The following is a 25,994-nucleotide window of genomic DNA, read 5'->3' on the forward strand; positions in this document are numbered from 1 at the left end:
AGGTCAGGGATAGTCATGGCTGCAGCAGAGGGTAGGTGTGGGGACAACAACTATATTATTTCCTCAAACATTGTTAAATGCACGTGGTTAATTGCAAATTGCTTGAATCTAAAGCCGTACCATGTGTAATGTAAAATGATGCCCCGAATGTGGAGAAAATGTCATGTACCATCAGATGTTGTAATGTTTTATGCAAGACCTGTAATAAAGATTTAACAGGGGGTACATTTTTTGTAAAAAAAAATTTAAAGACAGGTGTGTGTAAGAGTGCATAACTCACTTATCACATATCATGGCTATCTCTCAACGCTATAACGCTGCTGCAAATTACAGGGCAGGTGCAATGTGGCTTTATCCATGAGACATCATTTACTTAGAGATCATAAGTGTGTACCCGAACACGTTTCAGGGACACAGCCGCTTACTAAGTTACATAAAGTCCACCCAAGTTACAAAGCATGAATGTAAGATATTTTTAGAGATCAAAAATAATCACTATGTGCTTGTTAATAAGAGGTTAAAATGAAGCGATCACCTATGTCAGAATTCGTAATGTATCTGGAATGTCCAGGCAGAGTAGATATGCCAAATCTAGACTAAGCCAAAAGCCTAGTTTTATTCTGCAGATTATAGAAGATGCAGGCAGCGCGCAGTAGCGGCCATTTTGCTTTTGCACAATGCTGGTTTTGTTATGTCCTATGCACACAGACCTCTGGCTTCATTCTAGCTTATCCCCTACGTTTTGAGTCTTCAGCAGCTCCTATGTAATCAACTGTATGTAAATATTGTACTTCCTCCTCGTTTCCCACCATTTACTCAACTATAATTTCACTCGGGCAGAACACAGGTGCAAGGTTAAAGTCACATGGCCAAACCTTGTTTACAGTCACACATTAACTTCACAGCTGCACTATTTGTTAAGTAAAGCATTCGTCAAAAAATTAAATAAAAAAAAAAATGCAAACTAAAAAAGACAGATGGAAAATTATATTTAAAAGTGCATTGAAGTCATGGTTCATTTCGCTCTCTAAATGATTGTATTGTAGAAAGCCATGAGAAACTCTACCTACAGGGTTATTTACTCAAATGAGTGTTTAAAGTGAATTTTAAAGTTAAGGCCAGGAATAGCAGAAGTGACTCAGAACATTTTAACCTTAAAATTAAAATTCAATTGGAACTCAGTTGGAATTCTGGTTTTAGTAAATAAGCCAGCTTGTGTCGCTGGGTGTATAGGATGCACTGTGTGAGTCTATCATGTCTATTTTATTCAGCAAGTACACAGACGACATGCTATTTATGTTGAATGGTTTAGGTTAGGACATGCCACAAAGTGAGACAGACACGGCATAGGTATCTTGCTAAGCAGATTAAGGCTTGCGTTATTACCGTACTTTCCAATTTTTGGAAGCAATCAATGGCTCACAAAATGTAAAAAAAATAAAAATAAATAAGTATCTGGGAAAAAAAATGGTTGCTTGACTAAAATAATAATAAAACTAAAATGTACTTGCATTCCACCCCTCCTCCCCAATTTTTTTTTTTTTTAAAAAGCAAAACAATAAATAAAAAAGATTGTATACTGTGTAGGCATTTCTAAATATTTGATTCAATATATGAAGCAAATTGTTTCATGTAGGACATGACTGATCATGTACAATGTACCACATTGAAGCTTGTGTGAACGAATCAGTGGATGGAGCAAGTAGCTACCAGCAGGCCAGCCTGAACATATCAACATATGTATGGAATGCAGAGGCAAGGTCGGACAATCTGTCAGCGTGCTGGTCCTAAAGTGATTTACTACTACAAAAAAAAAAAAATAAATAATAAAATAGTCCCCTTTTGGTTCAACGCTAGACTGACTAGAGATTTTATGCTAAACTGGTTCATATGCCAAAGAAAACATATGTCTGGTATGTTTCTCTTCATCTGGGGGAACAAAACACAGCTTTTCATTACTCCTGGCTCTCCATAAAAACTGGCAGGGACACACATCTGGCCATGGCAGCAAGATACGAGGTTGTATATATAAAAGTCTGTTTACTGTTCAAATATTACCGTGTATGGCTGCTATGTATGGAAAGATTTAAAGGGGCACTAACACCATTAAGCAGGGAAGCGCTTGTTTAAAGGCATTTGTAAATATTGAGTGAGCCCTTCCCATATGCTCCAAAGTCTGCGTTATTTACTTTAGGGATAGAGGGAGATTCTTGATTGTCAGCCATAGCAACCCTCACAGGCCGTTACACTATTGTGTTCATACAATCACACAGGCCTGGCTTCAATACAACAATGAGGAGCTAGCCTATAATTTAGCACGATAGTTGTGGCAGGATGGGTGTAAACTAACATTTCCCATCTAAAAGTATGATGTCCTGTGGGAACTATTGGTTCTTTTAGAGGAATTGTTTTTGAGGCAAAAAGTGTTTGAAAGGATTGCAATACAATGTGACAAAATGCCATCATTTGCCGATTTTCATTACAGCAGGAAATTTGCTCCTTGGGACATTTTAGACGGTTTTGCAACAAACACTAACACTGGAATTCACAAACCAAAACGGTCGTATTATCTCTTTATTATTCTAATTTGAGTTTGTTATCCATCAATTTGCGCCAGCAACATTTGTGTCAATTTTACGTTTAAAATGTATTCGGAGGAGAACGGCCCTCACTGAAGGAGAGGATAGTCTGGTGACACATGGTCAGTGCAGCAGGCTCCTGCTGGGCCAAACCTTGTAGCCTGAGTGTATGAATGCATTCCTGTTTTGATAAGCCCTGGGTGCTTAGTTTCAAATTTAATGAGATGCTTTAAAAACTGCGGTAATTTGCCCCCCAAAAAAAAAATTTAAAAAAAATTGCTGCGGCTTTTCTTGTTGACCTTATAAAAATTCCATCTGGGTCTCTTTCTCAGAGACACAGAAAGGGGAAGCGTGAGCCACGTCTCAGGTTTCACTGTCTCGGTCTCTGAGGAAGTCTGAGACATGGCTGCTTACATGCCTACTCGGCGGCTCAGACAAATACTCACTGAACTGGACTCAAAAGCGTGCCAGCTATCAGCATCTCATTATTATTAGTATTTATCTCATGATCTGTCCTACTAACTCATATTTCTCCTATTTTACTGCAAATCAACTATTGCAGACCAACCCAAGCCTAATAACTTATTAGTTTGATTCTATCAAATTTTGTTAATATCTTTCTTCCATTAATATGGACATTTGGAAGTTGTTGGACTGACAGTAACACACCATAGTGGTTATGGTGCTTGAAATTTTCCTTTAAATTTTGATCTTATCAGATACCAATTACAGTTTATTTTGACACAGTTTCTACCTAGACAAAACCGGGTTTTTTTTTCCGATATACAGAAACCCACTTCTTAGTAGTTGTACAGCAGAAAAGGCTCTCCTAGCCGTACAAATATTGAGCAGTAAAGTGTAAAACACAGAGCACTGACAGTGACAGCACACAGACAAAAAAACGAATGCAATGTGTATGACCACACAGGAACTATGGTCCCCAGAGTGTTTACTTAACGCACACTGCCTGGACACTCTTTTCAAGAGTAGGTAGAATGTCCCTAGCAATGCATCCAATGACAAACATTCCAGACTCAATGCTGCTCACTGCTAGTGACGGAATCATTCTAGTCTGTGTGTGCAAGCCCTCCGTTCAGTTATACAGTATTTGTTTCAGTTTTACGTCCATATAAATATAAATATGATGCATGTTGGCAGTTTGGCTTTGTGAATCAGGTTGGTGCGTCTGAGAATTCCTGTAAGAAAAGCAAGTCCCGACCGGCTTTATTTACGAAGACAGGAATAATATATATGCACAGATGAAAAATTGTAGAACGTGAGCGTGAAAATAGAATGAGGCAAAATAAAGAAATAGAAAAACAATTGAGGCCAAGAGCTGCCCCTTGTGTAATTTCAGAAATGACCTTTGTAGAGATTATCTCCCATGGTCCTAACATCTTTTCACATCTCAATTTTAATCCAGGCCTTGAGTAAATTCTCTACCTAAACGTATGGATAGGGGAAAGAAAATCCTAAACTTACTATACATGTTCATGTAAGAAGAAGAATTCAAGGAAATTTTTATCAGAATTTATAAATCCTCTGTAGATTCCACAACGCAGAAAATTACTTTTAAATTACAGTTGAGAGATAATTGCCCTCCAAATAGTCTATACTGGATTATTTCATCCGATGCCAAGTAAAGTTGGATATCAGAATGTTTTTGGTAACTTTCTTACATAGATCGTATAAATATGATTTAAAAAAAAAAAAAATTTAATAAAATCAACCCATACTGAAATTTATTTGTGCACTGAACTACATTTTGGTAAGTGAAATCAATTCCACACCTTGCCCAAGTCTTCGATTCCATTTAACTTAATGAATTAAAAAAAGGAAGAGATATATACTATCAAGAATAAAGTTACTCACCAATTCATTCAGTGGCAATTTCCTTCTCACCTCTGCTCCACTCCACCCAGGGGAGACTGTCCCCTTGACAGCCAGGGCTGTAATCCCAAATAGACCCTAATCAATTCCTAAAATTACCGGTATTTATTTCTTTTGAAATAAGCACCTTTATGAGTTCTGGATTCAGTGAAATTCCATTAGACAATGGGTGCCAAAAAGGTAGATCCCCATGTTTTAAAACTACAGCTTCCATAATGCTTTGCCATTTTAAAGGCATTCCAAAGGCATGCAAAGCATCATGGAAGTTGTAGTTCTACAACATCTGGAGATCTACCTTTTGGGCACCCCTGCATTAGACAATTTCATAAAGATTTTATCTTCATGAAATACTCCTTTATAAACTAGAATAAAGTGTGGTTTAAACGTTTTTAAACCATAACATGAAGCATTTATCAATATAGCATTTCAAACAACCTACAATTAGATGCAATAACTACTATTGGCCACATGGTCATTCTTAAACGATGGCCTGTGATTTCCAGATGGGTATTGCACACCTATTATATTATATTGAACAAGAATCTTCTTGAATAAACCTGTTAATCATCAATTTATGTATGAAGATGGCAGTAAAAATAAAGATTCTGACAAATTCTAATTCTGCAAAGGATTCGTTAGACCAAGTCACATATACTGTTACAATCTGGATTCATTCCAATGATATAATAACCATTAGCCATAATTCGTGTGACAGACTGATCAGTTTTAATTGAAAAACACATCTCTAATTATCCAACAATGGCGTTTGCTCTATCGATACACATGCCATTTTACTCTTGTGTCATGCTCTATCAGAGGCAACATTTCTTATGTCTTAAAAAAAAAATTAATAAATGAAATTAAAAAAATGAAGGTGACGAATAGAATATGATAACCACCTGAGGAGAATCTTAGGACAGACTGTGAAACGTGGCATATTTACTGAGACTATATTTCCCTTTTGGATAAAACTGCTTGTTTTTTGTCCAGCAGGAAATTACTGAGATGATTAAATTCTTTGGTATTGTCTGAAAAAGAAAAATTCCTGCATCCATTTTTATCTTGGCATAAAAGACGCAGACCAGACGCTTTACCTTAAAGAAACAGTATCAGTTTAAATTAAAAAGAACTATTTACCCATCTGAATGGGAACATTTTTAAACAAATTGAGACCTGAACAGAATGCCATTAACGTCACACTGTACTAATCTGGTCATATCTTTTTACTAACACTACCGATCCTTCACTGAGAGCTGGCAACGTTTGACTTACACGTTACATAACCACACAGTGTCAGGGTTATTCAATAAAAGTGAGAATGCAACTTTAAGGCCAGACTAGCCGAACTGAGAGCATATTTTCTTAAAGTATTTTGACCTTAAATTTGAAATTCACTTTGAATTCTCACTTTTGTAAATAACCCTGAATGATCTCCAGTACACTTAATTGGGGCCTTCAACTCCAGTTACCGATTAGAAAAAAAACATATTTTAAGTGGTAATTAGTTACCCTTATTGATTACTATGTTAGGGGCACATAGGTGCTAAAAAGTTTTTTTTATCGAGCTATCCGGACCTTTAACAACGGAGCCAGACAGGAAAGTGGATTACAGATATCAAGACATTGCAGACAGAATGAAAAAGAGATCAACAGCCTTGAGGGGTAAAGGGTGAGAGAAGCCCCTACATTCACAATGCATTTTTGTATTTATTTTTTTAATTATCGCTTAGCTGCGTGATCACTCATCTCAAAAGGCAGCCAGCAATAAAGGGGGAGATTGTATCACCAGAGATCAATGCTGACAAATACACTTAACAAGACCTTCATTAAGTACTCAATACAGACATAAACACTGACAATCAACAATTAAATATAATTTAATAGAATAACAAATTGTTTATATTCCCCAGATTTTCTAGCTTTTATTAACAAACATGGATTTGCACCTGGGCATTGATCCTATACAACATGCGTTGCCTTTTGTTAATAGGTTGTAAAATGCCACCCATAGGGCATATTTGGGCAGTTTGCTTTAAATCCCTTGCAGTTACTAGATTTTGTTGTCCTGTATGAGTTCCTAGTAAGTAGTTACTACTAGTCAAAGTTGTAAAGTGAGTGCTATTATTGTCACAGCACAAATCCTTCTGCCGGCAGTTATGTAGCAGCACCCTGGTCTTAAAAAGGTCAGTATATATAGGGGACATGTACTATAACATCCAAAATAGACCCTGCAAACAAAAAGACAGGGGGGCAGTTCTTGAATCCAGCACAACTATGGATACAAGACTAAAGTAATTGAACTCAAATCATAGCTGACTTGGAAAACTGTTTTGAGTTTGACTATTTTGGCCTTAATTTTGAAATTTACTTTAAATACCCAACAATACTCATTTTAGTGAAGAACCCCAAATCCCCCAAAAGTTATTTTACATCCTAATTACATAGTTACATAGTTAGATAGCTGAAAAGAGACTTGCGTCCATCAAGTTCAGCCTTCCTCACACCTGTTTTTTGCTGTTGATCCAAAAGGCAAAAAAAAAAAACCAACCCCAGTTTGAAGCACAATTTTGCAACAAGCTAGGACAAAAAATTCCTTATTGACCCCAGAATGGCAGTCAGATTTATCCTTGAATCAAGCAGTTATTACCCTACATTGAAAGATTATATCCTTGAATATTCTGTCTTTGCAAGTATGCATCTAGTAGCTGTTTGAACATCTGTATGGACTCTGATAAAACCACTTCTTCAGGCAGAGAATTCCACATCCTGATTGTTCTTACAGTAAAAAAACCTTTCCTTTGCCTTAGACGAAATCTTCTTTCTTCCAGTCTAAACGCATGGCCTCGTGTCCTATGTAAAGTCCGGTTTGTGAATAGATTTCCACACAATGGTTTGTATTGGCCCCGAATATATTTGTATAATGTTATCATATCCCCTCTCAAGCGACGTTTTTCTAAACTAAATAGGTTTAAATTTGTTAACCTTTCTTCATAGCTGATCTTGCTAATCTTGCATTCCACTTGCTCGGCGGTCTCTAAATACTTCCTTCTCTCTGTTTTCAGAAAATAGGTCAGTAATGTCGAAGTTCCATAAGCCACCACGCCTGTCTCTCCCTTCTAAGCTGTGCTTCTCAAAAAAAAACATGTTAACATGTTATATAACCTTATAATTGAATACATTGTCCCAGAAACCTCTGCTCGGAGCAGAGCGGGGAGGCATTACACAGACACCTTTGAAAACTGTTAGTCAACTCCTACCCCAATACAGTGTGTAAACAGATAGTTTGCCAGATATATAGATGTGAGTGATATCATGTGTACACAATTGTCTGTCACATTTGTATTTTCTGTAAAGAAAGTCAAACAGCTAGCACCAATTCACACCAACCTTGACCCTTACAGTGTGAGGTTAGATATGTCCAACAGTATATACTCTCTAGACCAGAAAATTAGGCTTTTGACTTACTGGTGAGGTCAGAGCTGAAGGAAGGAGCAGAGGTCTGAAATGTAAAGGTTTTTTGCAAATGAAACAACTTTAAATGTGTCTTTTTTACCTCACTTGTTTTTCTGTATCTTTTAATGCATTGTCTACATTTGCAGTAAAAATGTGTAAATCACAGCCTGGAGTACCATTTTAAATCTTTCTGATAAGGCAAAACTGCATTGCAGAAAAATGCTCGACCTTTCCATTGTACAGCAATACAGTATATGTGGGAACTTTACATACAGACGCAGGGCTTGTATGCCATCACTGCATCAATATAACAACTATTCTTCAGCCCATAAAAAAATAATCATACCTCAATGCACCAGATTCTACTCCTCCCAAATTCATGTATTTAATAATTATCAGCCTTAACTCTTCTTTTTTGGACAGGGGGACTTAGGTTTCCAAAGTCAGTAATAAATTGGTTAGTCTTGAAGTACCATGTAAGAGCGGTTATAGCGTTCTTTGCACTATATTTACAGTGGATGGGCCTTCATTATTACATGACTGATGGTGCAGCATCTACCAATCACCATTTGAATAGTCTAAAGAATTTGCCAACAGCCATTTAGAGGACAGTCCATCTCCCTCAAGTGACAGGAAGCTTTCCTGATATTTATCAATTGCACTTCTGTAATATGACTAGGGGTTTGTAAAGGACTTCTGCAAGATATATATAAATTATATATACACAAAATGCTAAAAAAAAAAAAAAAAAACCCTACTGTCCAATAATAGACAACAATCTATGCATCCATAGGCCACAGTAAACTGATTTTTATTTAAACTATTGTTTCTTTTGGTGTCATGAGCGCAAAACAAAGAGCTAGTTCGGAATGCCAAGGACTACAGAAAATTTGGAATTTCTCCTGAAATTATACAATGCTAAAAGTGCTAACATAAACTAGGAATCCCACCTTAACATACTAGCTGTTAAACTACATTTCACATAATTCTGTCATCCATCCAGGACCCTTATCGGAGGCTTGAGGGGATAAAACAATAGGCGCTACGGAACTTGTTGGCGCTTTACAAATAATAATAATAATAGGAAGGTGAAATAGATATGTAATGTAACATTGCTATAATGAAGTAAAAAATAAAAATACTTTTAAAGTTCACTGAAAAGTATGTACTGGCAATAGGGCTCCCTAAACATTTCTGCTTAGGATCCATTAACACCAACAGCTAACTATCACACAGAATTCATTATCTTACAGGATTAGATTTTATTTATGCTTTGAAGGGCTGACACAACCTCCAATTAACTCACAGCTGGAATCAAATCAATAGCTTCCTGGGAAAACCAGATTAAAAGTTATTTTTTTGCAGATTAATAGTAAAGCCTATCTGTACTGCTGCACTATACTAGCAAACAAAACCATGACATAAAATAAAATGTCATCATCATCCCAATCAATTCTTTATTTAAAAAAAATAAATAAAACAATTGTACAAAATGACACTGTTCAAAATCATGTAATCATTTCTTCTAACAAAATAAAGGCCGCTTTTTATTATTACTGAAAAAGTTCAAAAATAAAGATTGTTATTGATTGGGAAGCATCTTGTCTACCAAGCCCCAAGAGACCCAAACATGACACTAGCAGACGGAATGGCCTCATCCAGGAAATGTGTCTGGTGGTCAGACTGCATCTCCATGCTACCCTTTTGCAAAGGGTTCATTCATCTGGCACGGACATGCACCCATTATCAAAATAATGGGAGCTCTCAAGCGAGGAACTTCTCCATTTGCCTGAGTACATGCATGATAACCTGTTAGATTTGTTTATTTTTAACATGTTTTCCTGACTCTGCTTTTAACCCCTTCACTTATTTTTTTTTTTTTTGAGGTAATTGTGCTGCAAACCAATGTGCATAGAACCTAAATTTATAAGCATCCAATGCACCCCCATAATATAAAAATAAACAGATTAACGAGTCCAAGCGTGCTGGGTTTATAGCCCTAATGCAGTAATGCAATGCATGGCACACTATTTAAATGCACAGGATTCCATCAATAGAAGCATGACATCATCTTCTCAAAAGATGTCACCAACCAAGGACACTGTCACAAAGCCATCACTTGAACTTCAGGATCTGCAAAATATCACCCCTCCCTACCACTCTATTCTATTTCTATTCCGGTTTTTTCTAAAACTGGCATTGATAAAAAAAAAAAAAAAAAGGGGGGGGGGTGTGGGGGGGAATCAAATATAGGTTTCAGCCCCTGCAATATAAGGGTTAATTCAATCTGGCACATCTATACAACATGAAAAGGTGTGAGAACACAAGAAGCTGGGATGGAGGTTTGAAGCAATGTAGATCATCTTACGAAACCACGTACGCCTCCCTTTAAGATCCCAGCCCTGGGGTTATACATTCCAGCCATTGAACACTCAACACCAAAGGCTGCATCACCATGAATGAGCTACTGATACACAGTGATACACTCTAAATACTGCAATGGTAACGCATCAGTGAAGGGTGCCACTCAAACCACACAGATACATGCTAGCAATGCCCACATTGGATGGATAGGTGGAGAGGTACTATAATGGACATTTAAACCTCCTTCATAATAAACACATTGACAGGTTTTCCTGCTTTGCCATGAAGAGGTTAATGATTTTGGAAGGGTCCATGCCAAAGCCAAACTACTACAATTACCAGTATATTTTCTCTGTAGAGCCCCTTGAAGCTTTATTTATGAATAATACAAATAATAATAAACATGCTGACATATCCCCAGGTACAGTAAGGCAGACACATAATAAGCATTGGATTACATGAGAAAATAATGTAAAGTAGAACAGGTACCCTTAGAAATCCAGAGAGAGGAGACATATCTATGGTATTCAGATGGTTACATCATCTACATATTTTACAAATACAATAATAATAATATTAATAATAATAATAATGAGTAGGATGACCAGGGATAAGTCTGGAATGAGCAGATCCAAGTCTCTGCCATAACCCAGTGCAGCTCAGAGCTGGTTCTACAGGATTCATGGAACTGTCTGACATCCCACTGAGCCACCAGGCACAGACAGCAGCAATGCTGCAGATCTATCCTATTCTGAGCCCCCACTGCTAGTACTGCATTCCACAACCTGAGTCCTTCTAGCTGCCAATAGCCCAGCAAGCCAGCCCCAGCACCAGGCTAGCCACAGCACACAGCAGGATGTCACACTGTCCATTCACTGCTGCCAGACTGGAGATCAGACCCAGTGGACTTACTGGTGGTGTGTCCTCTGCTGTCACTGCTCCCAGCGCTGCCGGCTCGTCCTACTCTCACTAGCACCACGCAAGAAGCTCCAGCCTCAGCAGCCGGAAGCTAATTCCAGCTCAGAGCTCTCAACTCAGGAAATAATTCCAGACCCCTCCTTCCCCCTTCCATGCTTCTTCTTTGGAATGAACGGGCTATGAGCTCCGTTTCAGGGTTTTTAGCGCCATCTAGTGGATATTTTATGCGTCACATGTAACTGGGAGACCCACTTGCTCCTAAAATAAGTCAGGTGCTTCTCTCACCACCATCTACTTGTCCTAGGTGCAGTGGTGTATCCTGGTTTTGTGCTGCCCTAGGCAGGACAAAACTCAGGCGCCCCCCTCACCCCCCTGCCACCCCCACCCAACCCTTCCCCCGCCCCGCCTTCTAAATACACACACACACACATTCACTGACAGATACGCATACATTAGCTAACAGAAACACACACACTCAATAACAGACACACACACACTCACTAACAGACACACACACTCACTAACACACGTACACTCACTAACAGACACACTCACACACTAACAGACACACTCACACTCACTAACAGACACACTCACACACTAACAGACACACTCACACTCACTAACAGACATACACACACACACACACACACTAACAGACACACTCACACTTACACACTAACAGACACACTCACTAACAGACAGACATACACACCATCACACACTAACAGACACACTCACACTCACTAACAGACATACACACACACACTTACACACTAACAGACTGACACACTCACACACTAACAGACACACTCACACTCACTAACAGACAGACATATACACACACACACAGACACACACACACTCACTCACTCACTCACTCACTAACAGACACACACACTAACAGACAGACATACACACACTCACACACTGACAGACATATACACACACACACACTCACTCACATTAACAAATTTTTTTATTTACCCCCCCCCCCCCCCCCCCCAGCCTTCTTACCTTTGGGAATGCTGGGGGGGGAGGGTTCTCTATCTCCCTGGGGTCTAGTGGGGCTGCCGGTCGAGTTGCCTGGCTGCTTGCAGGGCGGGCGGGCGGCGGGCGGGCGGCTGGCGAGGGAGCACTTCCTCTGAGCTGTCTGCCCAGCTCCCTCGCGCACCGCAAAGTGAGGCTGGGAGCCGGAATATGACATCATATTCCGGCTCCTAGCCTCACTCTGCGGCGCATGATGGAGCTGAGTAGACAGCTCAGGGGTGGCTCTCCCTCGCCAGCCGCCTGCCCGCCCTGCAACCAGCCAGGCAACTCGACCGGCATGTCAGTTAGCCACAAGGCTAACAAGACATTTGCCCTGGGCATTTGGGGGCGGCTTTTTTTGCCGCCCCCTGGAAAATGCCACCCAAGGCAAATGCCTTGTTTGCCTCGCGGCTAAAACGTCCCTGCCTAGGTGGCACGGGCATTGAGTCGAGGTTGGTGTTTCAGACAGGTGTGACACTCCTGCTACCATGTCACAGACTTCTTAAACCTGTCTACCATGTCTACCCTAACATAATCAGTGACTCTGCAGTCCATATCAACCTCCCACCATACAGCTTTTAAAGACATTACTTTCTCTATTTGTTTAGGGAGACATTGGCTCCATATCTGGCAATCTCGTCCCTGTCGTGGTGATCCTTCTCTTGGGATCTCATACTTCACAAGCTCTAGATTGAAGAACAGATCTTCCGATAACATTTTATCCGTGTTTATATTTGTAACAGTTTGTCGTTTATTGCTATATCCCTTTTGTAAAGCTCTGCACAATATGTTGCTGCTATATACAGAATCTCACAAAAGTGAGTACACCCCTTACATTTTTGTAAATATTTTAATTATATATTTTCATGTGACAACACTGAAGAAATGTACAGCCTGTGTAACAGTGTAAATATTCTGTCCCCTCAAAATAACTCAACCTACAACAATAATGTCTAAACTGTTGGCAACAAAAGTAAGTACACCCCTAAGTGGAAATGTCCAAATTGGGCCCAATTAGCCATTTTCCCTCCCCTGTGTCATGTGACTCGTTAGTGTTACAAGGTCTCAGGTGTGAATGGAAAGCAGGTGTGTTAAATTTGGTGTTATCGCTCTCACACTCTCTCGTATCGGTCACTGGAAGTTCAACATGGCACCTCATGGCAAAGAACTCTCTGAGAATCTGAAAAAAAGAATTGTTGCTCTACATAAAGATGTCCTAGGTTATAAGAAGATTGCCAAGACCCTAAAACTGAGCTGCAGCACGGTGGGCAAGACCATACAGCGGTTTCACAGTACAGGTTCCACTCAGAACAGGCCTCGCCATGGTCGACCAAAGAAGTTGAGTGCACGTGCTCAGCGTCATATCCAAAGGTGGTCTTTGGGAAATAGACGTGTGAGTGCTGCCAGTATTGCTGCAGAAGTTGAAGGGGTGGGGGCTCAGCCTGTCAGTGCTCAGACCATACGCTGCACACTGCATCAAATTGGTCTGCATGGCTGTCGTCCCAGGAGGAAGCATCTTCTAAAGATGATGCACAAGAAAGCCTGCAAACAGTTTGCTGAAGGCAAGCAGATTAAGGACATGGATTCCTGGAACAAGTCCTGTGGTCCGATGAGACCAAGATAAACCTATTTGGTTCAGATGATGTCAAGAGTATGTGGCGGCAACCAGGTGAGGAGTACAAAGACAAATGTGTCTTGTCTTCAGTCAAGCATGGTGGTGGGAGTGTCATGGTCTGGGCCTGCATGAGTGCTGGGGTGCTACAGGTCATTGAGGGAACCATGAATGCCAACATGTACTGTTGTTTCGCTACTAGGGGTGATTTGGATTGGAACTCAACTGCAGCTTGTAATCTCCCTAATAACAATAGTGAAGAAATGGAGAATCCTTAAGTATCAATACTGTAGCTTTAAGAAAAGAGAGAATCACTGGTAACTTGATTCAACCAAAGTTTTAATAAGTGTTAAACTTAAATGAATTGCATTTAGGCAATAATCCAATAAGAAGAAGTGCAAGTAATCAACAACACAAAGTTCATTATTAAGTATTTCTTCAGAGATGCATTAAGTAACATTAGTTCATGAGAATAATCTTCAATAGGAACAATAATCAAGTAGCTGAGAATATTTGCAAAGCAAGAACAGTTCATAGTGAATAAGCATGATGGGAGTTGTCCTTCATGAGATTAGTAACTTGAAGCACTGAATGTAATTGCAAAGCAAGAAACAGTTCATAGTGAATAAGCATTATGGGAGTTGTCCTTCATGAGATTAGTAACTTGTAGCAATGAAGATTTGAGTAAGCAAGCATTAGTTCATTAATAAATGATATTGCAGACAAATAGCTGATATACTTAAGGGGAGCGGAGCCGGGCCGCCGAGCGGTCGCAGGGAACAACAGCTCCTGCACAACAAGCTCCGTCTACGCTATAAACCGTGATTTACAAGGCACCCAGCGACCAACAACCCTGACCCGCAACATATGCGGGCTACCGGAGCTGGGAAGAGGCTTGCTCCTGGAGTTCCAGTCCCCCGGAGGTGGGATCCCTGTAGCACCAAGCGGGACCCGACCTGGCGGTGAGTGAAGTGGACGGCCGCCGCTTCACTATCCTGCCCGACGGAGCCTGACATGCACATGGCACATCGGCTGACCCGGTCCTGTTCCCCCCCCACCGGGCCGGGGGGGGTGATCCCGGTCCATGCCCCACGACTATACTCGGAGGCACTACTCGACCACCATGCAGGCCTGAGACCCGCAGTCAAGATGGCGATGGCCACGTGTACGGGGACAGAATCGCAGACCCCGAGGCAGACAGCAGACAGGACCTGGCATGGAGCACAAGGCTGCAATCATGTGGTGACCCACAACGTACAGCAGCACCTAAGTCCGGAGACATACCGAAAGCAAGACCCTGCACATCGCTCTACTCCCGTGGACGGAGCTACCTGTGGGACCGCACGCCCTTCTTCAGGGCTGGGCGCTCACCAAGAGGAACCCCTCTACAGCCTGCCATACTCCCTGGGAAAAGACTGGGGCAGAACCCGGGGCCCACGATCCTGCTGATGGGATCAATGGCGAAAGGGCACGAGCGCCTGCTACGGCCTCAGGCTGAAGGCTGGTGACCCATGGTAGTGGCACTACCACAACGCCGGGAAACCTTAAGACCAAGCAATACTCCCTCAAGACGCAACAGCACACCCAGTGGGGGATGTGGACGAGCAATGAGAGTATAACCGGACACACTAGCCACTACCAACCGGACTTACCAAACGCTTACCCAAGTCCTGGGCCACAAACCCATGACACTGCCAACAGGTACATGTCTGTAGACTGCTTTGGACTGCCTGATTGCCTGGCCACACTCAATTCAGGGTTCAGCGGGCAGAACTTGTACACACCGGAGCACGGCAGGCATTCTCCTCTGGGCAACATACAGTAACAGGCGGGACATTTTTAATCTATGTAGTTACCATGCACACTGTTTTCTGCCTAAGCGACTCAACATATGTCTCCTCAATGTGTCCAGTCATGCATGAATACTCCTTGGCCCATACTAAACAGCGGTATCTTAATGTTGCTTATTGTTTTCACTAGGGTAACTGTATCTGTGTTATTTGTTAGGCCCATGGCCCACATGCCTCCTAGTGCTAAGTACCATCATGTGTTAACATAACCATAGGCTAATCGGGCTGCAACCTGGACGCTTCACATAAGGTGAGAGCCAAGTCTGGGGATGGCAAACCAGATTTAATTTGCTGCTGATACCTATTTCTGCAGTCAATCCCAGTCTGGCTGACATAGGCTACCGTTGAATTACATACCATGACTTAGCTACATGAGACACTAAATTGTGTACTGTACACTGTATTGACCTACCTGTCACCTGTTAGCATTACTAAACAATATAGCTATATAGCTTATTAAGCCCAGTTAGACCAACAAGAAGACTACCTTGACCTGCCTGGCAATCATTACAAACACGATGCTTAATACTTCTGAGCTAGTTTAACTTGCTGCTATCTTAGCCTTCACAGTTCAGCCTTAGCTCAAATTACTTAACCTGAAGATGCCCCACATGATAATAATCTCTAATGGAAAGCTTTTACTCGCTGTATTGCATCTTAATCTAGCTTGATTAAAACTCGTTTCCACTAAGCGACTCACAAAATATAAAAACAAGGCATTACCTTCCTGGTGTCACGGTTCTCACCGCAACATCCAAACAGCCAGACAATGTCGCCCCAGAAGGGCCTGATGAGGGACTTGAACCTGGGTACTCTGCAATCCTGGACCTGCTCTCTTGCCTCTGAGCCACTATACAGCTCTAGAAATCACCTGAAGTATCTTGTCTTGTATCCAGCACTGGGGGGCTAGATGTTATTCTGTGGCTGCTCCAATATTTTCAGCACAGCTGTGGCTGATCACTAATTAGACAGGTATAAGACACTGCCTCTCTCTGAGGGCAGTGTCAGTTCATTGACTCTGGTTCAAGTATTGCTGTTTTGTGTTTCAGTGTGCTCCTGACCTTGGATTGTTATTTTGTTGTACCCTGACTTCTGGCATCCTCTGACCTCGGCTCTCTAATCGCTTATCCTGATTTCTGGCACCCACTGACCTCTGGCTTACCCACAACTATTCTCCTGGTTTATCCGTTTCTGTACTGCGACTTGGAGCATTAACCTGCACAGCCCCCGTGCACAGACTCACAGGCCAGGTGAGTTCTTACCTGACCACCTTGGCCTGTGTTTAATTGCAAGGGTGAGCATATATCTGCGCTACAGACTCCCAACCAAGGTAAACCGTTACAGAATGAACTGACCATTATGGAGTCCGCAGAGATATGTAAGATGCTCACCTCCCTTGCTCAGCAAGTACCCAGACTGTTTTGGAGCTGCAGCAAGAAGTTTTATTTCTTAAAGGCACAGTACGCCCAGTCCCAGAACCTGCTTATCCAGAGCCGTTTGTTGTGATGCCTGACAGATTTGATGGTTCCCGTTCCTCCTACACAGCATTACAGACTGGATTGTGAACTCCTTTTTGCCCTTAAGCCTACGCCACCGACCTTATTAAAGTCCGCTCCGCTATTAACCTGTGTACCGGGCGGATTAAAGTGTGGGCACACCAGAAGCTGCAGGAAAAAAGCACTGTCTTGGACAGCTGGGAGTCATTCATGACCCCAATGGACTCAGTGCGTTACCTCCAGGAAAGCTGCTCCATATACCCGCAGATCTCGGTTACCTAAAGAAAAGGACTCCTACCAAGTCCCCATCATGTTGCAGCATGAACCCACCTTCAGGGACCCGCCTTGTAACCCTGTTTATACTCAAGCTAGCCATGAAACTCCACTGGACATGGAGGAACCCATGGAGATTGGATTTACCAGAACTAGATTGCCTCCTAAGGAAAAAGACCGCAGGAGAGCCCATGGCCTATGCCTATACTGTGGGAAAAGAGGGCATTTCATCTCTCTCTGCCCAACTCGTCCACCTAGGCCAAGATCACTTCTGTCTGGTACCATATGGACTTATCTTGTCATCCTGTCAAGACAGCCTGGAAACTGCCAGCCCTGTCCCCATCTTGTGACACAAAAGGGTACCCAAACTACTACAGTCAATGTTACCAGTGTCTCTCAAGAACCTGCAACCAGTACCCCTGAGGAATCTCCACCCCCTGCTCCAGAAACATCTGTACCTCTTCTTAATGACACTTCTGTTCAAGCAAGCACTATCACCACTTCCTGCCTTGCCAAAAAAGTTCTACCACCTGACTGCACGTATGCCTCAAATGGCACTGTTGTATGCAAACGGGATCTAGAAGTATTCAAAAAAGCATTGAAAGCTGCGAATGCCTCCCGTGTGAGAACTACTAGAGCAAAGGCGGTAGGTGCTGTGTTTCCCTCTGATCTGGAAGAAGGCCGTACGTATGGCATGGATGCCTATGGTAGAACGTACCTCCTGCCAGATGAGGTATTCAATCTCTCAGAGGAGGAAGATAACAATGAACAACCAAATCACGCCCGGAGGGCGTTCTTGAGGGAGGGGTACTGTCACGGTTCTCACTGCGACATCCAGACTGCCAGACGAGGTCGCCCCACAAGTGCCTGATGAGGGACTTGAACCTGGGTACTCTGCAATCCTGGACCTGCTCTCTTGCCTCTGAGCCACTATACAGCTCTAGAAATCGCCTGAAGTATAATCTTGTCTTGTATCCAGCACTGGGGGCTAGACATTATTCTGTGGCTGCTCCAATATTCTCAGCACAGCTGTGGCTGATCACTAATTAGACAGGTATAAGACACTGCCTCTCCCTGAGGGCAGTGTCAGTTCATTGACTCTGGTTCAAGTATTGCTGTTTCGTGTTTCAGTGTGCTCCTGACCTTGGATTGTTATTTTGTTGTACCCTGACTTCTGGCATCCTCTGACCTCGGCTCTCTAATCGCTTATCCTGATTTCTGGCACCCACTGACCTCTGGCTTACCCACGACTATTCTCCTGGTTTATCCGTTTCTGTACTGCGACTTGGAGCATTAACCTGCACAGACTCACAGGCCAGGTGAGTTCTTACCTGACCACCTTGGCCTGTGTTTAATTACAAGGGTGAGCATATATCTGCGCTACAGACTCCCAACCAAGGTAAGCCGTTACACCTGGAAATGTAGCTAACTATGTTTTTGATGTCTTAACCCCAAAGATATGTACTACCTACGCGTTTCCCTTTCTCTATTTTGTATCCCTCATATGTGCCTTAATAAAAAGATTTACAAAAAAATTAACTTAAGGTTAATATGGGTACTCCTTCAATAGTTCAGAGATATGGTCCACTTGTAAAGTAGCAAAGTATCCGTTCTCCAGTAATCCTTTATGGCATGCAGCAATCCTTGCATTTGCTCAAAGGCTGGAACGACTTGTCTCAGCTTGTGGAGAGGTAAGTCTGGTGAAAGTAGCTCCCAGTAGTTGAGCCTGTGGAGCCCGCAATCTCGCGGAGGCAGCTCACACGTTAGCTCACACAATCATTCACCAAGCACCCTCTCTCTGGCCCAGTCTCCCTTAATACCGTCAGAGGGGGGCGGGGTCCAGCTCCTCACCGCTGAGTGCCGAACCCGGAAGTGTTACTCCGTGACAACTGTGACATACTGAAGCAGAGCATGATCCCCTCCCTTCGGAGACTGGGCCGCAGGGCAGTATTCCAACATGACAACGACCCCAAACACATCTCCAAGACAACCACTGCCTTTGCTAAAGAAGCTGAAGGTAAAGGTGATGGACTGGCCAAGCATGTCTCCAGACCTAAGCCCTATTGGCATCTGTGGGGCATCCTCAAACAGAAGGCGGGGGAGCACAAGGTCTCTAACATCCACCAGCTCCATGATGTCTTCATGGAAAAGTGGAAGAGGACTCCAGTGGCAACCTGTGACGCTCTGGTGAACTCCATGCCCATGAGGGTTTAGGCAGTGCTGAAAAATAATGGTGTCCACACAATATTGACACTTTGGGCCCAATTCGGACATTAACTTAGGGGTGTACTAACTTTTGTTGCCAATGGTTTAGACATTAATGGCTGTTTGATTATTTTGAGGGGACCGCAAATTTACACTATTATACATGCTGTACACTTAATACTTTACATTGTAGCAGAGTGTCATTTCTTTAGTGTTGTGACCTGAAAAGATATAATAAAATATTTACAAAAATGTGAGGGGTGAACACATATAGCGTGAGAGAGGGCTTCCAATCGCCCTACTTCCCCACAGGGCCGGCCTTAGGGGTGTGCGAGCTGTACGGCCGCACAGGGCGCCATGGAGCAGGGGGCGCCGTGCGGCCGCACAGCCGATTTTTAAAAAAAAAAAAAAAAAAAAAAAAAAAAAAACTTTTTTTTTTTTTTTAATTTGCAGCGGGGGCGGAGCTTAACGTGCGGCGGGGGCGGAGCTAAAAGCGCCGGAAAACTGCTGCAGGGGAAGCAGGAAGGAGTCCCTGCTTACCCACCAGTCACCAGGAGCTGCACTGCCTCCACAATTAACTCCACAGGTAACTGTGTGATTGTCATGTGAGTGTGACTCTCTGCCTATGTGTATGACTGTCTGCCTCTGTGTGTGTGTGTGTGTGTGTGTGTGTGTGTGTGTGTTACTGTCTGCCTCTGTGTGTCTGTGTGTGTTACTGTCTGCCTCTGTGTGTATGACTGTCTGCCTCTGTGTGTATGACTATCTGCCTGTGTGTGTCTGTGTGTATGACTGTCTGCCTCTGTGTGTATGACTATCTGTGTGTGTGTGTGTGTGTGTATAACTGTCTGCCTCTGTGTGTATTACTGTCTGCCTCTGTGTGTTTGTCTGTGTGTATTACTGTCTGCCTCTGTGTGTGTGACTATCTGCCTGTGTGTATGACTGTCTGCGTGTGTGTGTGTATGACTGTCTGCGTGTGTGTGTATATGACTGTCTGCCACTGTGTGTCTGTGTGTATTACTGTATGCCTCTGTGTGTTTGTCTGTGTGTATAACTGCCTCTGTGTGTATGACTGTCTGCCTCTGTGTGTATGACTGTCTGCCTCTGTGTGTATGACTGTCTGCGTGTGTGTGTGTATGACTGTCTGCCTGAGTGTGTGTGGATGTCTTCCTGTGTGTGTATGGCCGTCTGACTCTGTGTGTGTGTGTGTGTGTGTGTGTCACATACAACCAATACACGCATATCACACACTGTTAATATACCCATTACAAATATCACACATAGCATACATATCACACACAGTCATCACACGTACTATTACATACACAGACAACACAAACATAACAGCATACATGGATGACGGGGGGGGGGGGGGGGGCGCTGTGAAGATTTTTCGCACAGGGCGTCTAAATGCCTAAGGCCGGCCCTGCTTCCCCATTCCGCCGGTGCTGCATTGATGGGTAACGTGCAGGCTGTCGCTGCTCTGCTGAGCGTCAGTGACGTCAAACACCAGCGCTTAGCCTCGGCATGGTATTTCAGTGGGGAGTGGAGCTGCATGCGGAGTTGGCGGGTGCGCGGGCGGACTCAGTGGACAGTAGAGCTACTACTAGCTTGCAAATTGCAAAAGAGCACAGAACCAGCCCAGCAGCGACCAGGTGAGCTTCAATTGGCAATTATGCTGCCGTGCCATGCCGACTGGCTATACTAATAATAGTTTACTAACTGTTACCTGTCCCCAGGCCCCCAGCCCAGGTGTTAGAGCCACTGGCCAGAGTCTAGAGCTTCTATTTGCATGTGGTCACGCCGGCCATTAGGCCATAGTGTCACAGTGACACTATGGCCTAATGGCCGGCGTGACCACATGCAAATTGACGCTCACACTAAAAGAGTTCACTAAAATGGCCCTATCCCAGCCACTTTAGCATAATTCAACTTGCCTTGGCAGCCTGAGCCTACTATCAGTGAGTGACAGTCTCTGCATGCTGCCATCCCTAATTGAAATAGACAATGTCTGCAGCAATAGACTGTCACTAGGTTAGACTGCTCTGCACTCAGGAAATGCTGGATGTGTCCCAAATAAAGAGGTTTCGACTAAAGAGATCTAAGGACTGTCACAATAAAAGACAGAAGGCAGAGTGTGTGTGTCTGTCAGAGTGTATGTATCTGTTTCAGAGAGTGTCTGTCAGTGAGTGTGTGTGTGTGTGTGTTTGCCTGTTAGTGAGTGTGTCTGTTTAGGTGACTGCCCTCCATTTCAATCACATGGGAAATGTGTTTTTACTCTCCTCTTCTTTTTTTTTTTTTTTTTTTTTTTTTTTTTTTCCCCCACACCATTCTGGACTCACTGAGTTCCCACCTCAATGGCTGAGATCATTAGTCTTGATCTCAGCCAATCCAATGCTTGCACTTAGGAAAGCAATTGAAGACTATTGCGCATGTGTGACAATACACAATAAATGAATCTCTACAAGTAGAATTAAGAGTCACGCTGAATGTAGGTAGTGCACACTGTGCTGCACTGGCCCAGGAAGCACCTCCAGAGGCCGTCTGAGTGACTGTCACTAGAGGCGTTACTAGAAAGCAATGTAAACACTGCCTTTTCTCTGAAAAGTCAGTGTTTACATTGAAAAGCGTGCAGGGACAGGATATAGACTACAGAACAACTACATTAAGTTGTAGTAGTTCTGGTGACTAAAGTGTCACTCTTGAATGGTATTTTTGACGTTGAAAAACTTTACTCCTAACATTTTTAGCTGGCTTCTAGATTCCAATTAAATTTGTCAAGCCCTGGTGACGGTGTATGAGATGGTAATCCCATCAATGTATACAAAACGTGCTCAATACATGGAAAACACCTAACCCCTGGATCACAGCCTGCCTGCATGGAGCCCATCACTGGCCATCTTCCTCCTATAGCCTGGTTGGTGCAAGCTGGGTGTTGGGCTTTGCATTGTTGCACCTTGCTCACAAGGGAGACTGCAGTTTAGTACATTGCCTGTTAATTTTTCCATTGCAGACACCGTAAGCCGTGCTAGCATGATTTGTCTGAGGCGTTGGTTTTGAAGCACCTTCGCCTCTGTTTTCCCAGCCGGGTACACTATTTTGATCGTGTTTGTTTGTTTGGAGGTAATTATTAATAACATTATTTTTTGTGTTTATATTTTATAATTTAAATACTATTAGATATTTTGTAAGCATTTTCTATGTGAATTATTATATATATTTTTTACAGGCTGCATTTATGTCACTGAATTTGTATAGCAGTATTTGATATGCAGTAGTATATTTCTGAAGTCCTTATTCGACTTACTAATAACTGTTATATATTTTTATAGATTGTGTTTCTGATTTATTTATATATTGTGCTATATAGCGCTGCCCATTTTTTGCTTATATTCTATATTCTCTGTTATCTCTCTATACTATAGGGTCCAGACTGCCAAGTAACAGCAATTATGCAATACTGTTTATTTGGGCATTCGTCTGGAACATTTTATTTGGTTATGACCCTGCTTTTTTTTTTTTTTTATATGAATCTATGTCCCTTAAAGGGTTTGTATAATTTATTTTTACATACACAGTAGCGCTGTACCCTCTTTATTTATTATTAGCACACCACTAAGACATGCTATAATCAATTTCATCCATGTCCAATAGATAAAAGATGGGTTATTTGAAATTTCTTATCGTAAACGTCACTGATCATGGCTAGTTTTTTTTTTTTTTTTAAAAACATATACTATTATTTATGCTGTGTACTATGAATTCCATGAAACGTCACAGGAGACATTAGGCTGCTTGCGCATCATAGGAATTGTAGTTCACAGCAAATGTTATTTCCACTACTGTTGACTGCTTTTCCTATGATTCTCAGCCAGCATGATGTACAAGAATTAAATTATCAAACCGGGTGTACCTAGACCGACCAATCTATTAAACACAGATGTTAAATGAGCTTTATTTGCTATCTGAAGTAGAGTGCAAGCTTTATTGGCAAAATTAATTACATTAGAATACAAGCTTTATTAACTAACTGAATTACATTAGAAGGCTAGCTTTATTGTGCTTTAAACAAGGTGCTGTTTAATGTAAATTCTTGTTTTAATTATGATATAACGTAATGGATGTGGGCATGATGTCCTAGCAAGCCAATTATTTTACAAGGTGTGCTCTTTTGTGCTTTAATTGTAGAAACCACAAAATGATCCAGAAAAGGGTGAATAGCAGGTCTATTGATTCTTTCTTCAGTAATTGTGCAAAAAAAGTCAACAGGAGCACCGCCTGTACGAGAAAGCACTTCAACTATAGAAACTGACACTAGCCTCCCTTTGTGTTCTGGTACACACACAGAGCCAATACCTTCTCAAACTGTTTCTTTGTTGCCACTGTCTGTTGATACCGCACCTCAAACTGGCAGTATCCTAATGAATGACATTGGCGCACATCTTGGGAAAACAATTGATGGATTCACCAAATGCTTGTTACTGGAAAATCCATGGCGACCTCCATTATATTCTTGGGTAGACAAAATATACCTCTACGTGGCCACCAAGATGATGGTGCATTAATGGATGACTCCACTCCGGACGTGAATGAAGGGAACTTTCGGGAATTGCTGAGATACCACGTTGCATCTGGAGACAAAATGTTAGAGAAGCACCTCCTTACTGCCTCTTCACGTGCTATGTACATTTCAAAATCCCCACAAAATGATTTAATCAAGTGTTGTGGTGATAAAATCGGCAATATCATTGTTGGTAGAATTAAAGAGGCTTACTATTTTAGTGTAATATTTGATGAAACTACAGATATTTCACATACAGAACAACGTAACTTTAGATATGTCTACAATGGATCTATTCGTGAATTTTTTTAATAAAATTCGTAGATACCTATGAATTTGCAACTCCGAGGGAGTCAGGATTGGATAATTCAGATTCAGAACCAAGGCTTAGAGGACAGGTTTTAGGATAGATAGTAATTCAACCAAAGACCTCTCCCTGTTGTTGTTACTATGTCTAAGACCTGGTTACCTCACCATAACGTGACCAATCAAGCGTTAACTCTAAGGCACTAATCTTGCGCTCCCACATACCCTAAGCCATTACTATAGTCTAACTATGTCCTTCATTATCAACAATGTGCCTATAACCTACTGCTCTATCGCACCAGTATAGCACTGTTCCTCATGGCACATAATTGTTAAAATCCTACTCGATACTACGCGTATGTCTAACTATTTTTCATGTTATCTTGTTAAACTTGTTAGTAATACTATGAAACGCCAAATTACTAAAAAATGTCCAAGTTATCTATATACCACATTTATGTTAATCACTCTATGAAAATCGCGCTTGTGAGAGCTGCTGTGGCTGTACAAGCAATGTTGTAATCTCCTATGCACAAAAAAAAAAAAAAAGACCTCTCCCTGGACATCACTCATTGTGTTGGCATTGGAACAGACAGTTGCAGTGTTATGTCTTCAGAGGTGGCTGGTGCTGTTTAAAAATCATTAGAGCAGCACCCAACAGATGTCCTGGCTACAACCATTCTCTGAACAAAACAAAAAGAGAGGAATCTGTCCTATAAAGTGTAGAACGCAACGTATGCAGTAGGTAAAGAACAATTAAAATACCCTTTAATAGGATGGGGTAGACATGATAAAGATCAATCAACGAAAAAGGTAAAGAGGAGAGTGTAAAGACACACACGAAAAGGAAAAAATAGTGTCACGTAAAAGCTAAATAATAAATGTAAGTACTACTGATGCCCTAATGCCGTGAAGCTGGCATAGTACTGCTACTGCCGCAATTAGTCTATATGCTGGTAGAGCCTCCTAACACAGGCGAAACGCGCGTCGGGCTGAAGTGTGGCACCCACCATTGGTTACGGGTCTGATACTTACCCGTCCACTTCAAGGTTACCTTGATTCCTCGGACATTATTCCACGAAATCTCTCGGTTGACCAGAACCTTGACACTCCGGCTATATTATCATTACTATCTAGCAACCGGGCTTACTACCTCACATATACGGGATGCCAATTGCCGGGTGAACTGGAACCTTAAGTATCCACCAGGGTACTATCTACTTTTACTTTTGTAAAGTAATTATTAGGGCAAACATTAAGTACATACCCTTTTCTCTTCCTTCTCTCTTACTACTTTACTATACCTGGTGCCCATGAAGGCACCATTCCACCCTCCATATATAAATACTTTCTGCTTATCATACAGATACATATACATGGAATAGGGGGTTACTTGGTATCTTTTGTTATTTACGTAGCTACCACTACGGATTGCCTAACACCGGCAACCATAGGCAACAA

General features: G+C 42.0%; 2 protein-coding genes across 2 annotated transcripts in view; one reads left to right on the forward strand and one right to left on the reverse strand.

Annotated features, from left to right (window-relative positions):
• APBB2 (amyloid beta precursor protein binding family B member 2) overlaps positions 1-11,294 on the reverse strand; it is a 341,181-nt gene extending 329,887 nt beyond the window's left edge. Inside the window, exon 1 of the mRNA XM_063457900.1 lies at positions 11,199-11,294. The gene's annotated coding sequence lies outside the window, so the exon portion shown is untranslated. The remainder of the gene's footprint in view (positions 1-11,198) is intronic.
• UCHL1 (ubiquitin C-terminal hydrolase L1) overlaps positions 10,380-25,994 on the forward strand; it is a 57,979-nt gene continuing 42,364 nt past the window's right edge. The window contains exon 1 of the mRNA XM_063457903.1: positions 10,380-10,424. Coding sequence (XP_063313973.1) covers positions 10,422-10,424 — 3 coding nt within the window. The 5' untranslated portion in view covers positions 10,380-10,421. The remainder of the gene's footprint in view (positions 10,425-25,994) is intronic.

This window comes from Pelobates fuscus, chromosome 6 (assembly GCF_036172605.1).
Source record: "Pelobates fuscus isolate aPelFus1 chromosome 6, aPelFus1.pri, whole genome shotgun sequence".
In the NCBI taxonomy this organism is placed as follows: Eukaryota; Metazoa; Chordata; class Amphibia; order Anura; family Pelobatidae; genus Pelobates; species Pelobates fuscus.